Source organism: Engraulis encrasicolus, chromosome 12 (genome assembly GCF_034702125.1).
Source record: "Engraulis encrasicolus isolate BLACKSEA-1 chromosome 12, IST_EnEncr_1.0, whole genome shotgun sequence".
In the NCBI taxonomy this organism is placed as follows: Eukaryota; Metazoa; Chordata; class Actinopteri; order Clupeiformes; family Engraulidae; genus Engraulis; species Engraulis encrasicolus.
In genome coordinates this window covers 13,974,813-13,989,660 of record NC_085868.1, presented here as the reverse complement: position 1 = coordinate 13,989,660, position 14,848 = coordinate 13,974,813, and the positions used below count along the sequence as shown (strand labels likewise).

General features: G+C 42.0%; 2 protein-coding genes across 6 annotated transcripts in view; both read right to left on the bottom strand.

The window, feature by feature from the left end:
- Nucleotides 1-498: 498 nt before the first annotated feature.
- Nucleotides 499-5,604, bottom strand: gltpb (glycolipid transfer protein b). Its single transcript, XM_063212551.1, has 5 exons — nt 5,360-5,604; nt 4,136-4,194; nt 3,658-3,791; nt 2,071-2,221; nt 499-1,604 (listed from the first exon to the last, which is right to left on the bottom strand). Exons 1-5 carry the CDS (start codon nt 5,460-5,462, stop codon nt 1,422-1,424), a joined length of 630 nt encoding a protein of 209 aa, XP_063068621.1. The 5' UTR covers nt 5,463-5,604; the 3' UTR covers nt 499-1,421.
- A 271-nt stretch (nt 5,605-5,875) lies between these two features.
- Nucleotides 5,876-14,848, bottom strand: part of git2b (G protein-coupled receptor kinase interacting ArfGAP 2b) — a 30,128-nt gene continuing 21,155 nt past the window's right edge. For 2 of the 5 annotated variants that reach the window (XM_063211675.1, XM_063211676.1), the window contains 3 exons: nt 12,852-13,052; nt 9,426-9,489; nt 5,876-8,937 (listed from right to left, as the gene is read on the bottom strand). In XM_063211675.1, coding sequence (XP_063067745.1) covers nt 8,713-8,937; nt 9,426-9,489; nt 12,852-13,052 — 490 coding nt within the window. In that variant the 3' untranslated portion in view covers nt 5,876-8,712. Of the gene's footprint in view, nt 8,938-9,425; nt 9,490-12,696; nt 13,053-14,848 lie in introns of all 5 variants that reach the window. The other 3 variants (XM_063211678.1, XM_063211679.1, XM_063211677.1) reach the window with 2 other exon arrangements.

Below are 14,848 nucleotides of genomic sequence, written 5' to 3'. Positions count from 1 at the left end.
TGAAAGAGCCAGAACATCCGCAAGGCTGCACTCCAAAACGCCAGAGATGGAAAGAGACAGAGAGAGAGACAGAGAGAGAGAGAGAGACAGAGAGAGAGAGAGAGAGAGAGAGAGAGAGAGGCAGGCCTGTGTCACATATGGCTGCATGGTCTCGATAAACATAGCTTTATCTCTATTGACAGAACCCTTGGAAGGTGTCTGGTTAATGACAAGGGGAGGAGGGAGAGACTTTCAAGTGATGGTGTCACGCTTTGGGAGAAGCTACTGAAGTCGTTATCCGATGCGTAATGAGTACAAGCCACACAGACGTGCTATTTTTCACCAAGGAAAGAAAACAGGCAGTATTGGTACCATCCTGTCAACACACAAGGGAGATGGTGTGTGTGTGTGTGTGTGTGTGTGTGTGTCTTTGTGTTCAAAAACAAGTCATACTGATATGGCAGGTCCCCAAGGCACTGAAACACGATGGCAATATACAAGAGCTGTACAATCTTTAAATAGAATCACAGTATTGATCTTTAATTCTGACAAACAAAAAACTAAATATATTTATATTTAAATTAAATAAAAGAAGACAGAAACGGTTGAATGGATACAGGATAACAAGAATTGGTTTTCACAACTCTGTGACCATGATGGCTCCAGTGTCAGTATAATGTCTCACCGTCCTTATCAAGATTTGACTTTAAAAATAGCTAACCAGCACCACCTGCAGGCAGTAATGAAAAAGATATTTATTTAAGACGAGACTAATTAAGACAATTGAAAAGCATAAATAAGACGGTGAAAGCAGATAAAAAGCATGTAAAAAGGGGACAATCAGACACAGGATGTTTTGGTAATGTGCGCAAAACATATGCTTGTTTCCAGCAATTTTTGTCCTACTCGTGAAGATAAATTACATGACATTGCCATGCCATGGCAGGCATTTTCTGTCACATTTAAATGAATAAAAACAGCAGTTAAAAATAAAAGAAAGCAAAAGTGCTTGAAAAATAAACCTAAGAAACAGTATTTGAGAAAACAAACAAACAAACAAATCCCCAACATAATAATGTAATATCTAACATTTACAGAAATCCTGAGGATTCGGGAAAAAGATTATACAAATTCATAAATTATTCAACATTTCCAAGACTAGTAATTACACAGTGAAATGTGTAGCAAAACTGTTGGTACAACAGCTAGCAGCAAAGGTGCATATTGCTGTCATTGTCGTGCCAACAAAAATTCCAACAGTCTCCTTCATGGATTTTAAAAATGTCTCTCGTTCTTTTCAGATTCTCTGCGTTCTCTCAGAAACTCTGCGTACCAAAGGTACCATATTACTCCCAACTTCAGGCATAGGCCCAAACAGCATTTAGAAAGTTGTTTAAAAAAAAAAAAAATGAAGACACATACGGTGGTGAAGAAGTTTTCAATCAAACACTGTAGTCCAGCTCAGCGTTCATTGCAATGAACATCTCATAGATGGCGTCTATGGTGGCTGTGTAGTTGACTAAGAACTGTCGTACCTGCGCCAAACACTCCTCCTCTGGCATTTCCTGACCTTTGGATATTGCCTTCAGGAAGTCCGATTTATATGGTGCGGCAAACAGTGCAGCCTGCAGGACAAAAGATGAATTACAACCATTTCCATCTAAGATTTAAATTTTGTTGAATTTATTGAGTCGCCTACCTTAACTAACATGACAACTGCGAGATTTACTCAATATTTCATATTGGGCATATAATGTTATAATTTCCTTTTGCAAGCAGTGCTTAAAACAACCTGCTAAGGCAACCTCAGAGCAAACACACTGATAAGCAGAAAAGGTTTATGAGGACTGGAGAAATGTTGAGGAACTCTTAGGTTAATATGTCTATTTCATACAACAAACCTTGTAGAAATAGACATCTAGCAGAATCCTCAAAAAAACATCTTGTCTCTTTCCGTTGTATGTTTTTTTTCAGTTCAGACTAAACACAAGTGTCCCAATACCAAGTGAACATCAGATATCGATTTACAATGGCAACCGTGCAGGGCTACCAAGCTGTACTGCATGGGGACAATAATAAACCCAATCTCACCTTGAAGACCTTCTGAACGATCCAGCCATGATACTTCTTGAGGGCCTGCTCATAGGCCTTGGTGATGTTGACGCGGATCAGATTAGGGTTGTTCTCATCCCTCTCCCCGTCAGCAAGACTCTGCAGCAGCAGCTGAATGAAGCGCAAACCCCTACAGGGAGAGAGAGAGAGAGAGAGAGAGAGAGAGAGAGAGAGAGAGAGAGAGAGAGAGAGAGAGAGAGGGGGAGAGAGATGATTATGATGAGGACAGGATGACCGCATCATCATTCATTACTAATTTATGACCATAGACAGATAAAATAGTGCGGTTGACTTAGCAGTCCTTTCAATAGCAATGAAGCATGGTTGTGTCAATTATCTTACATTGACGGCTTTTCTTTAGACACAGGCCTAGATTTTTTTTTACTTTATTTGCAGCAGTGCCACATTGTATCATAGTTTGCATTCTGACCTTCATCAACTTCTTGAACATTATCTCTTATTGGATCATCATTTAATGAATTTATTTGAACTTAACAGACATATTATGATGTTAATGTTGTTTATTATTATGATATATGATGTTGGCTACGATTATGTCCACGACTGTAAGCCGCTTTGGTAAAAAAAAAAGCACCTGCCAACTGCAATGTAATGTAAGGTAATAAAATGTATTTTTCACTAGATAGATAACTATGTCTCAACAAATACAGTGAGGACTGACAGGCCATCCCTGCTGCTGATAAACGTGGTATTGTCCCGTTTCAATTTAGTCAAGTCAAGTCAAGTCAGCTGTTATTGTCACTTTCTTCATATGCACAAGTCACACAGGGAAAATGAAATGAATTTGAGATGGTCTCTGATGAAGATGTGCTAATATCGAAACGTTAGTCTGGCACTGCTTTAAATAACACAGATAAGCAAAGCCCTCCTGATTTTAAGAGGTTTAATAATCATAATGTAATTCATGTGTTAAATAAATGACATCACGTTTAAGTCATATGTGTGACCAAAACAACAAAATTCAAGGTCCAAATTACACATCTATTTAAAGACAGCTTTAAGAATGCTTTTCTACATAGACCCCACATTCATTTCTCACCACACTGTCCCTGTAAATAGCTCACCTCTTACCTCCCTCTTCTACAGGAAATAGCTACTACAGGTACACGTAAGTCTTGAGTGCAATTGGGGCTAGCCTAGTTTTGCCCCCAAGTAAAGACATGGCAACACATTATGATGTTGAAAAAACTGCACGCTGACCATTCCGCTGTTTTCTTTAACATTCACACACTACCCCCTTTTCTTTAATAACTTTGCCTCACTGGTGCCCCCTTTATAAACAATATTTGTTAAGTTTGTGTCCTGTGGACTACCAGATTTTAGTCACAGTTAATGCTTTTCTTGATTTAAATGAGCTTATTTATTATTTATGACCTATAAGCAAATTATCATTCAATAGTAGTGTGATTTGAGAATGATGCCAAGACATCAGTAGAGGATTTTGAACTAAAGTAGAACTCGGGTGTCCCTCAGGAACCCTCGGTAGCCCTCAGACCCAGAAAGGTTGGGGACCCCTGCCCTAGAGTCTCTCAGTAAGCAGCTTACCTCTTCAGCCACATGAGGGCCAGTGTGGCTCCGGCTTTGGGCCAGCTATCTCCATACATGACCTTCTCCGCCAGCAGGATGTCCTGAAGGGTCCCATACTTCTCCGGGTCCGACTCGTAAATTGCCTTAATTTTCTATGGGGGACAAGACACAGGACAGAAGAAGATATCCTTTTATTATGCAATTTGCCACCCAACAAAGTTTGTGTGGTGACATAACATTTTCTGACTGAGAAATGACATTGATTCACTGAAGATAGATGTCCATCAAAGTTTGTTCCACTGAATTTATACATGTGTAATAACAATAAAGTGACTGTAATATAGTCTACTAAAGTAATACATGTTACAATCAGCTACGGATATCAAATATTTCAACACTCACTGACAATATCAAATGTTCTATGCCTTTCTGTTCCCCCTAAAATGACACATTAAAAGGACAAATTGAATGATGTACTCCTAAGCAGAATACTTACAGTTATGTTGCCACTGATATCCGATTTGACAGGAGCAAAGACTTTAGAGCCGAGACAGTCTGAAAAGACATAAGTGGTACATGAGTCGTGACCAACACAGGGTGAGAGAGTCAGCAATTTAGATATTTACACAGGGTCAATTGCATAACGGAGCAGCCAGAATACAAGCAGGAGGTCCACTGTCTGTGTGAATGGCAGAAATCGTAACCAGAGACAGCAAGCTAAATCCCCTTGCTAAATAATTCATTGCCATTCTATAGTTCTTCTGTCACAAGGGGTAAAATTAAGTTCAGAGCTCTACTCTGCACAAGCCAGATGAGACGTTCACCTTACTGAGACCCTACTGTAGGCTACAAAACAGAGGAGGGGGAGGAGAAATCTCCACACTGAACTCCAGTGCCTCCTGAACTTGCAGTTAGTTGCCAACCAACATCTGAAGGCTACTACCACACATCAGCCTCTTCTACCATCTGAGTAGCTTACAAGCAGTCAGCTGATGTGGAGGGGAAAGTCATGTGAGTTTACAGGAAAACGTGCCTTATAGGCTTAGGAAAGAATACATTATCAAAGGGGGAAATTATTGTGAGAGAGTATTATATTTGAACTAGCGTACACAGCACAGCACATGACAGGAAACTTTATGAGCAGGCATAGCAATGTGACTGAGGATGAGGCAAGAAGACTAAAAAGGTGTTAGACAGTACAAAAGGCTACAACCGTGTTATTTCACACAAATGAATGAAGGTACACCCTCGTGTTCACGCCCTCTTATGAGAGGCTTACGCCAGATAATGTGTCCACATCACTGAATATTTAACACCCTTTCTGGCTGATTACGAAACGTTACACTGCAGTTTTTTTCGTTTAGTATCCCCGAATTCGCGATACGGAACATAGTTTAGAAACTGATGTATTCAATGGAAAATGACAAGCCACATTGGCCTCCGATAGCCTAGGTTGTGTGTGGCTTGTCTGTGTTTGGGAAAAACAGACGCCGAAAACGAACTGTCTCACTTCCTGTATCAAAAGAGACACCAAATGCGCTCATACTGATAGTTAGGACTATTATTAGATACATTGTAACAATAATGTAGCAGGCTGCTATGTAAACATGGCAACGCGCGTAAGTTGCTAGCCCAATAGTGTAAAAGGCGTCTCTATCGATTTTAGCGACTGACTGTAGTGTACACACAGGTAGCATAAAGACGTGTAACAAATACTTACCAAAAAAGGGAGGAATGTGTGATACGGATTCCAGAAACGTCTTTGTAGCCACCTCTCTACTCTCCGGCAAGGGAGCAAACTGATGATCTAGTAAAAGAGCCATTATGTGTGCGAAGATATGCAGTTGCCTACATACGAGAGTATGAACCCGGAACTACCCCCTGCATGACAACTTCTAAACTTAAGAGACTGCCGCCGAGGGACGGCTATGCAGAATATTCAACAGGTCGAGTACAAGACAGCCAATTGCAGGACAGGCGCAATATCGGACTGCCCAATCGGAGACGAAGCAGTGTCACCAGGAAATTGACTACAATCATTGAGCGTAAGTAGAACTACAATCCAGGTAAGTAGCCACCATAGAAATAATACAATAAATTGTATTACAGGTACTGCTGAGTAACCACTACCACTGCCTTACAGACAATTGCATAACAAAGATAACATTCCCACCTGTCACAGCAAAAATGCTGCTTGAGAAAGAAAAGGAAAGACATTTGAGACTGTTGTTGAGGGTTTATAAATTAAGGTTTATTGAAATAAATGGCTTATTAATGTTTAATTATTACTGTTCATTACCACAGCTGCATTGACTGCATTTCTGTTACACATATCCCTGGATGGGCTCCTGTTTAGGCTCCTTAAGAGCTGCAACTTGAACACATCTCTATATACTGAGCTGCCATACATGTCCAGTCAACATCCAATACAATAGTGTAGAAATGTAGAAACAGAGAGGATTGACACAAGTCCTGCTGGCTCTAAAATGCCTCGATAACTTTCACAGTTGCTAAGACGTTCTGCAATGATTTAAACCAAAAGGTGATGTCCTGTGGTGGCAAGTTCCACTTGGCTCTCACAATAGAACTGTTGAAATCGGACACAACCGGTTACAATTCACACCGCCAGGGCCACTGATGGCTTTGTAACATGTAACCACTATGTTCTGGCAAATCTACACCATGATGGTGTTGGACATGTGGCGATCAGCAACAATCACTGTCTTTACCATGGAGCTCTTATGGCCTTTTTTTGCACCTTGATCTGAAGTTTGATGTCATAACGGTGACCTTTTATGAACAAACACCAGGGGGGCTATTCCAAAAAGGCGGTTTAGTAACTAATAGCACAGCTGAATAAACTAAGAGTGAGTCATAAACCTCTTTAAAAGGGTAGAGAATGTAGGATTGTGGCCAGCGTGGCCAATTTGATCTTTTCATATGTAATGTAATAAACTAATATTTTCCAGTTTGACCAAATTGCAGTAAGTTTTGCAGCTGAAGATGTCAATTACTGTAATTCAAAATGGCTGACACAGAGAAGATCCACCTTTTTATGTATGAAAAATGTCATTTTCCCAGTCCCAAAGGAAAATACTCATGAAAAAGCATTTGTTAATAGGAAACATAACTTCTGGAAGTAAACTACTAAAATGTGATACACTGTACCTTTAATAAAGAGGTTTTAAAGAGTCCTTGAGATTTAAATCGCCATCCAATCAAAGCCATGTGGTATGCTATGATAAGATTTATCAAACACTCTGAGTTAACACAGCCAGGTAAGAGGGACTAAAAACCCAGGGTGCATTTCTTGAAACCATAGTCGCTAACTACGGTAGCCACTTTGTTGGTTGCCAACTGGCAAACAACTATATTTCGAGAAACACAACCCTGCTTTGAGGAACACCACCCATCACCCCAGTGGTAGCATCATGTAGTTAACATCTAGCAGCATAGTACATCATCTGCGCAACACAAAGCATTAACCGTCGAGGCACCACACACGGAAGAAGGGAAAACATGAAAGAAAAAGAAAACAAAAAATCACCACAACAAAGACACGTGCACACCCATGCTGATGAGGGTCTTTCTTGAGAGACAGAGAGGAGGATATAAACACAAAAGGCAATTCAGTCTCTTTGGCCCTTTAACACAGAGGGCAGGAACCCAGCAGACAGTTCGGGGTACACATAGGTCCATTTTAGCGTTTATGCAATGAGGGAGAGAGCGAATAAAAAATAAAAATAAAAAGAAGAGAGGAAGAAAAAAAAAAAAAAAAGAGAGAGAGAGAGAGAGAGAGAGAGAGAGGGGATAGGGATGATGGTACAAATACTAAAAACTGCACAAGTCCTCACATTAGTTTTGTATGCACTCAAGTACAATTAGAAAAATAAAAACATTCAGATATACTGGGGTTATCAATATCAGGAGCACTTGGGGCCTCTCCAAGCAGAAGGTTCCCATTGGGGACGAAAAGGTTTTGCAGGGCATGATGCATGAGGTATAACAGGCGTAATACTGAGGGAAGTATGTAGTGGCAACCTTAAGTCCTTTGGTTCCAGGGGGGTATTCCAGGTAGATATGGTTTGGTGACACACACATACACAAGACTCACACACACACACACACACACACACACAGACTCACACACACCCTCACCTTAAACTAGTGTTAGTGGTAAATCTTCAACTAGAGTAAACTTACAGCGTCATATCCCATTGTCATCACAAAGCCATAAAACCCTTCTATTATGAAGTCTACCACCTACCGAGTTAACGAGTGACTAAACCTGCCGTTTGGAATACCCCAATGGATTTGGGTGTCAGAGACCAGACCAGGGGTGCCTTTCTCGAAAGCATAGTTGTTAGCCAGTTAGCAACTGCGGTAGTTGCCGATGGGAAATTGCATTGCAACCAACAAAGTAGCTGACATAGTTAGCAACTACGGTTTCCAAAAATGCACCCCAGAACAGAACTGTGGTACTAAAAGACCAAGATCAAGACCAGGAAGCTACGCATGTCAGAAGAAGGACCAGAATCTGCGACCTGGGGACCGGGGGAGTAAGGACCACACAATGCTCATCTAGAGATGCAAGAGGCTTGTTGAAGTTCAAACCCTTAGAAAGGTTGCACTCCGACTAGACAATATGCACAAGGCTTTTTGACCGCAAGACTAATGTTGTCCAAGCCACCTCATGCTCAGAACCTCTTTCACAGCTCTCTCTCACACACATGCACACATACACAAACACACATTATTAGAAAGTATATATATATAGATATATATATAGGGGCGCAACGCCATTACAACTATATTAGAAATATATAAGACTGGATCCTTTTTAGAAAAAAATAAATGGCATACAAGTGATAATACTGATATAATAAAAAAATAAAAACACAATTAGTGGGGGGTGGGGGAGGACTCATGTTATCTGACAGAAAAGGTCAGTTTTTGAGCGAGGTGAGTGGAGAGAGAGAGCACGCAAACCAGACAGAGAGAGAGAGATACAGAAAGAGAGCGATAGAGAGAGAGAGAGGGCGCCATTTTGAGTCAGTCAGTCAGTCAGTCTTGTTAGTTGCTCTCTTTGGTTGTTATGGTGACGAGTTGCTTGGCAGCCTTGGCGATGTCGTAGGCGCACTGGATGACTTGCTGGGTGAGCAGCTGGGAGTCCCCGGGGTGGGGGCTGGGGCTGGGGCTGGCTTTGGGGGGCGTGGCCCGCTGGCACTCCCCCTGGAGACGACTGGCGCTGGAGGTGAGTAGCCTCAGGGAGCCGTGCACCATTTCCGAGCTGGGACGCTGCATGAGCGCACACACACGCATGAACACACACACACGCACACACACGCACAAACACACACACACACACACAGACAGACATGCAAACAGACACAGACAGACAGACACGCAAACAGACACACACACACACACACACACACACACACAAAACAGTATTTTAGTCACTCTCACCCTACCTAAACTAATACAGAAGCATAACTTAGTAACAAGCTTCTGAAACATTCATCTTCTGAAACATTTTGCACACATCTGGGATAAGATTAACATGCTAAATAATCAAATCATGGTTAGCATGTTTAGTGTGTTGGCAATATTCGCTTGTATTGCCTGTTGTATTTGGAGTGCGCACTGTTAGGCTGGTGTGCATTTACCAACCTATGAATGAAAAGGATTCGCTCAACGGGGGCAATCCTACATTTTAACATCCTTGTAAAAATGCAAAACAGAGAAGCGTGAAATCAAGTTAGTGTTGCGAAACGCAATCTCACCTTGGGGAACAGAGCAGCCATCTCAGTCACAGCCACATGAATTCTTTCTGAGCAGGGTACAAAACTGTGGGGACAAGAGGGTCACAGGATCTTAATGCCTCGGTGGGATCTTTCATGATCAAAAAAAAAAAAGAACACGCAAGCAAACATGCGCGCACACATACACACACCATGCTCAGAGAGCTATCGCATTTCTGAAGCATCATTCTCATTGCTGTTAGAATATTGCGTTCAAAGCCAGGCCTATTTTGGTGACATGTAGACTGGCATAAGTTGCTTGTGTCGTGTGTACTGAAGAAAAGGTGGATGAGAAGTTGTGCAGTAGACACAAAAGCTGAATGGGGAAGTCGATCAGTCATAAACTACGCTCATAGACCACATTCTCTCTCATACCATAAACCCATGAAGACCTAGTGGGTCTTTAGCCACTTTACTAAAATGAACAGAATTGTCAACACTGTTAAATACACATATGCTACGTTTACATGAGACATTTAATTCGGAATTAACTGACTTAAATTCTGAATGAATAGAAGCTTAATTCCGCTTTCAGAACGTCTTGTAAATACCTCCGAATTCAGAACGGAATCAAAGTCAACTCGACAGAACTATTTAATTCAGAATTATTATTCAGAATTAAAAACATCATGTGAACGTAGCGACTGACGCAGCAGCCAGTCTTCAAAAGTTGCCCAGATGCTGCTCCTGGTCGGAATAGGTTAAACCACTCAATTGTATTGGTCCACTTAATAGGCACAATCCTGATTGACCAACACTGTTATATGTAACGATACTGTAACATGTGCACGCAATGTAAATATGCCAAAATGAGTGAAGACGCAGCTTTTCATTTGTGAAGAGATTTGATTTCTACTACACCATGATGTATCTCAAGTACGTCCTGAGTACACGGACTAGAGACTGAGTAGGGGTTATGAGAATACAGTCTAAAGTCTGAATAAATACAGCCAGTAGTACAGTCAATACAAGCAGTATGAATACAGTCTGAAACAGAGAGGTAGCAATTCACTGCTTTTTTACAGCCCTAGCAGTTACAGTACAAGTCACAACGGGCTTGGAAGGAATAAGATTAAAGACTTAGTGTCGGATGACTTGGCAAGAATCTAAAAATTGAATGCCGTCTGCCGTGCAATTGTTCAGAATCTTTTTCATTGGCGACAAACCAACAGCTGACTTTATAGCTTATAGGGATCTTGGATCTCGAGGTCAGGATTTAGGAAAGATCAGTTCTGGCTCCAAATGTAAGAGAATTGCGAGGTAATATATTTTCTACATCTATTTGAATTGAATATGCTTTGATTCCACAAAAAGTTCATTAGTCCATATTTTAAAGTTGAAGCAAAATGCCTGCAGACTTCAATCCTTAAATAATAATTAAAAAAAATGCCATGCTTTTGGTCTAAGGGCTCTGCGGGGCACATCTTTTTTTGTACCCTCAGTGCAGATGAGCCGGTTGATGAGCCTAGTCATTACTGAAAAAACATAATTGCATCGTAACAACATTGCTATGACATTACTGAGAGGCTTGAAAGGTCCATTTTTCTGGGAAATGTGCTTATTATTACACCCCCCCCCTGAATTAGAACAATTTTGGTCCTGAATTGAATTTGTTTAGGTCCTGTTCTCCAGGCTGTTCTCAGAGTATGGTGATATTACTTCACAGAATACTCAATGATACCAGCTGCTACCATTCGGGTCAATGGTACAACCTAAGAAGTAATAATACTTACCACCAGAATCAGAGAATGGCTGGAGGAACAGGAGAACAAGAGAGGTCAAATTCATGACTCAAACTTTTTTTTCCTCTCACGTACCCAGTAAGCCTTTTTGTTGTTCGATGAGCACCCCTTAACTCATGCTCTATAGCTCTTCCTCTATCCCAATGCTCCAAGACAAGGTCCCCCTGCAGTATGTGCTCGAGTACCCCTAGTGGTACACGGACCCCTGGTTGGGAAAAACTGCTTTAAATAAGAGATAAAGATTTGGTCATTGCCATTTTGGCAACCTTGTAATAGGGGCTCTGCGCAAAGAGACACAATTCTGGAGGTACATCTCTGTTCATTCAGTGCACATGCCCAAAGACACTGCAACATGCCGACATTCACTGCTGAAAGCTCAATTTTGAGGGTCACATTTTCCATATTTGGTAAAATCATGCATATTTAGACACAGCATTGTCTTTAGTTTGAAGCAAAAAGGGTTAGATGCCAAGGAGTTGGTAGGTAAACGTAGAAGCAAGATCTCTGACACAGATAAGTCACACTTGTGTGCGCGAGCTTACACACACACACACGGAATCTAGTAGCAATCTAATAATCTAGAAGCAAGACAACCCTAGTGAGGCTTGGCGTCAAAGACAGGGACCGCTCTAACGTGTGAACATAAGAAAAAAACGCTTTAGCGGTTTCGCTTCCTTTTTGGGGAAAGCAGAAGAGGCTGTCACATATTGGCGATCTTTCAGAAAAATTCAGTTTAGAAAAAGAATTGATAACAGACAAATACAGTTGATCACTGGGTATCGTAAGGTGAACTGTTCAGTTTCCTACGGAGTTGGCATTGGTTATATTGACAGTATGTAGATTTGACATGTGCTGAGAGCATGTCAAAGAATTGTGGGAAAAGATCTGGTATTTCAGGTAAAAATTACGTACGGTAACGTAAGGTGGCCATATAACATCAGCCACTACTTTAGACAACATTTTCTGTATCATTTAGCCCATGTAGAAAATAGTGAGCATTTCCTGTGGTCACAGGTGAACAGGTTCCATCAGCACTCTGATTTCTTTTTGCTATTAGCAGTCGCATTTCCTACACTGGGGGTCAGCAAACAATAGCCATGCCTGGCTGGATACATTTGCACACGCATTTGCACACACATACAGATCCACTCCAGTGGCCACCCACACACACACAATCCACACACTTACGCGCACACACCCACGCCAATCGAAAGCACGCACAACCACACACAAGCGTCCATACACTGAGACACAAACCATTCCAGTGCACACGTACACACATTCACAAACATTTTTTTCTCTCTCCCTAACACACACAAATACTCTCACTCCCTCTCTCTAACACACACACACACACACACACACACACACACACACACACACACACAAACACAAACACAAACACAAACACAAACACAAACACAAACACAAACACAAACACACACACACACACACACACACACACACACACACACACACACACACACACACACACACACACACACACACACCCCTGTGCGAGGCTCGGAGTGCCCGGAGCCTGAGTGAGCGCTCTGTGCGCGGCGTGAGTGGGAGCGGCAGCAGCTGCGTTTGACTCAAGCCCACCGCCCGCCACGCGGACAAAGGAGCCACTGTGCCTGGGAGGCAGGAACAGAGGCCCGAGTACCAGGAGGATGTGTCGGCCTGGGGCACCACCGACGAGGCCCTGTCTCTGTCTCTGTCTCTCTCCCTGTCCCTGTCTCTGTCTCTGTCTCGCTCCCGGTCCCCCCGCCGCTCGCAACCACCGGCCCCGTCCGAGCAGGGAAGCAGGCCCCCGAAGCAGCCCTGGCTGTCCCTGTTATCCCCGTGCCTGGGGCTGGGGCTGGGGCTGAGGCGGGGGAGGATGGAGAGGTGAGCAGGGCAGGAGTAGAGTCGGAGTAGGAGGGAGTGGAGTTCAGTGGAGTGGAGTACAGTAGAAAGAATGGAAGGAAGTTGAGTATGAGAGTAGAATGGAGTAGAGTAGAATAGAGTAGAGTAGAGTGGGGAGGAGAGCAGAGAAGAGTAAAGTATTAAGTAGAGTAGAGTGGAGTGGAGAGGAGAGGGGAGAAGAGTAAAGTATTGAGTAGAGTAGAGTGGAGAGGAGTGGAGAGGAGAGAAGAGTAAAGTAGTGAGTAGAATAGAGGAAAGTGGAGTAGATGAAAGGGGGAGTAGAGAAGAGAGAAACATAGAGGAGTGGGTGGGTGGGTGCGTGGGCATTGGTGGGTAGGTAGAGAGTAAGGAGCGTGGGTAGTGGTGGGGTTTTGTTTTTGGAGAGCGCAGCAGTGGAGAAGTGGAGACACAAACCACAGATGGCGATGGAGATGCGAGACGAAGAGAAGATTTCCACAAGACACAAGGGAAGAAACCGACAACCAGCAGAGGAGAAGGGAAAAGAAGAGATGAAATGAAACTACAGGAAAATGAAAGAAATGACAAATACACTTTTCAAGGGTATATAGAAATATACAGACAAAAACGACAGAAACAACAATAAAAAGAAACACAAGAGAAACTTGTATGGACACACATGCGTAGAATGAGGACAAAAGAAAGTGAGACCTCATTTACACATCATATGGATATGTTTGCAAGTCTATCCTTTTGGGCTTATTGTGTGCGTGTGTGTGTGCGTGTGTCTCTGTGTGTGTCTCTATGTGTGTCTCTTAGTGTGTGTTTGTTGTCTTATTGTTAAATGTAAACAGAGTTCTAGCTCCGTTAAATGGGTACTTTTCCAAACTGGAGTTTTCTAAAATGCACCCCTCCCAATGGTGATTTCTTTATCCACCTGCTGGGTAAACGACGTCAAAATACGTTAACTGATTATTTCCCCTTTAAATATCTGCACACATGGAGCCAAGGCCTGAATGTCAGCATGATGGTGGCATGTATCTGAAAATAAACCTTGGATTTGGAGGGATTTTTTTTCCCCTTCCATACCCTCAAATGTCTTCCAACAAAAGTGCTGTTTAAATGCATATACTACACGGCTCGGCAAAGTGTTGGAAAAGGGTCAGTTGAGGTCTTATGCAACCTTTGGAAGAACTAAGCAACTGATTGTATGCTATTCAAAAATAATACACACTTCGTGAAGGAGGCAGCTAAATAACAAAGGTTGTTGCTACGACTTAAGTATGTAACGATGACGAGCCTTAGAGGAAGAAACACTACAGTATACACAGTATTTTCTGTTGCTTTTAATAAACATATTTCACGAATAAGTAAATGAAAAATAGTTGTATGAATATAATGAAAAATGGATATTGTTCAGCACGTTGATCCATATGCCCAATAAAGCCTAATAAAAACCCCTCGGAGTAATTTAAAACCTGCATCACTTGATTGAGGAGCAATATTGTAATATGGATATTTTCACTGTATAATGTCCGTGACATGTGTGGTTGTGGTCACTCTGGGTACAAATGAAAAAGTATACATCCTAAAGAGATTAGACACAGAAAATATTTCACTCTCTCTATAGGAGTGTGAGTCTGTGTGTCTGCATTTCTGTACCCATCCGTGTTTCTGTATATGCATGTTTGTGTGCCAGTGCACGTGTTTCTTCATGTCTAGTAAGTGTCCGTGTGCATGTTTTTGTGTGTGTCAGTGCATGCATTGGTTCAACCGTATAGTGACTCAACTTCCTCT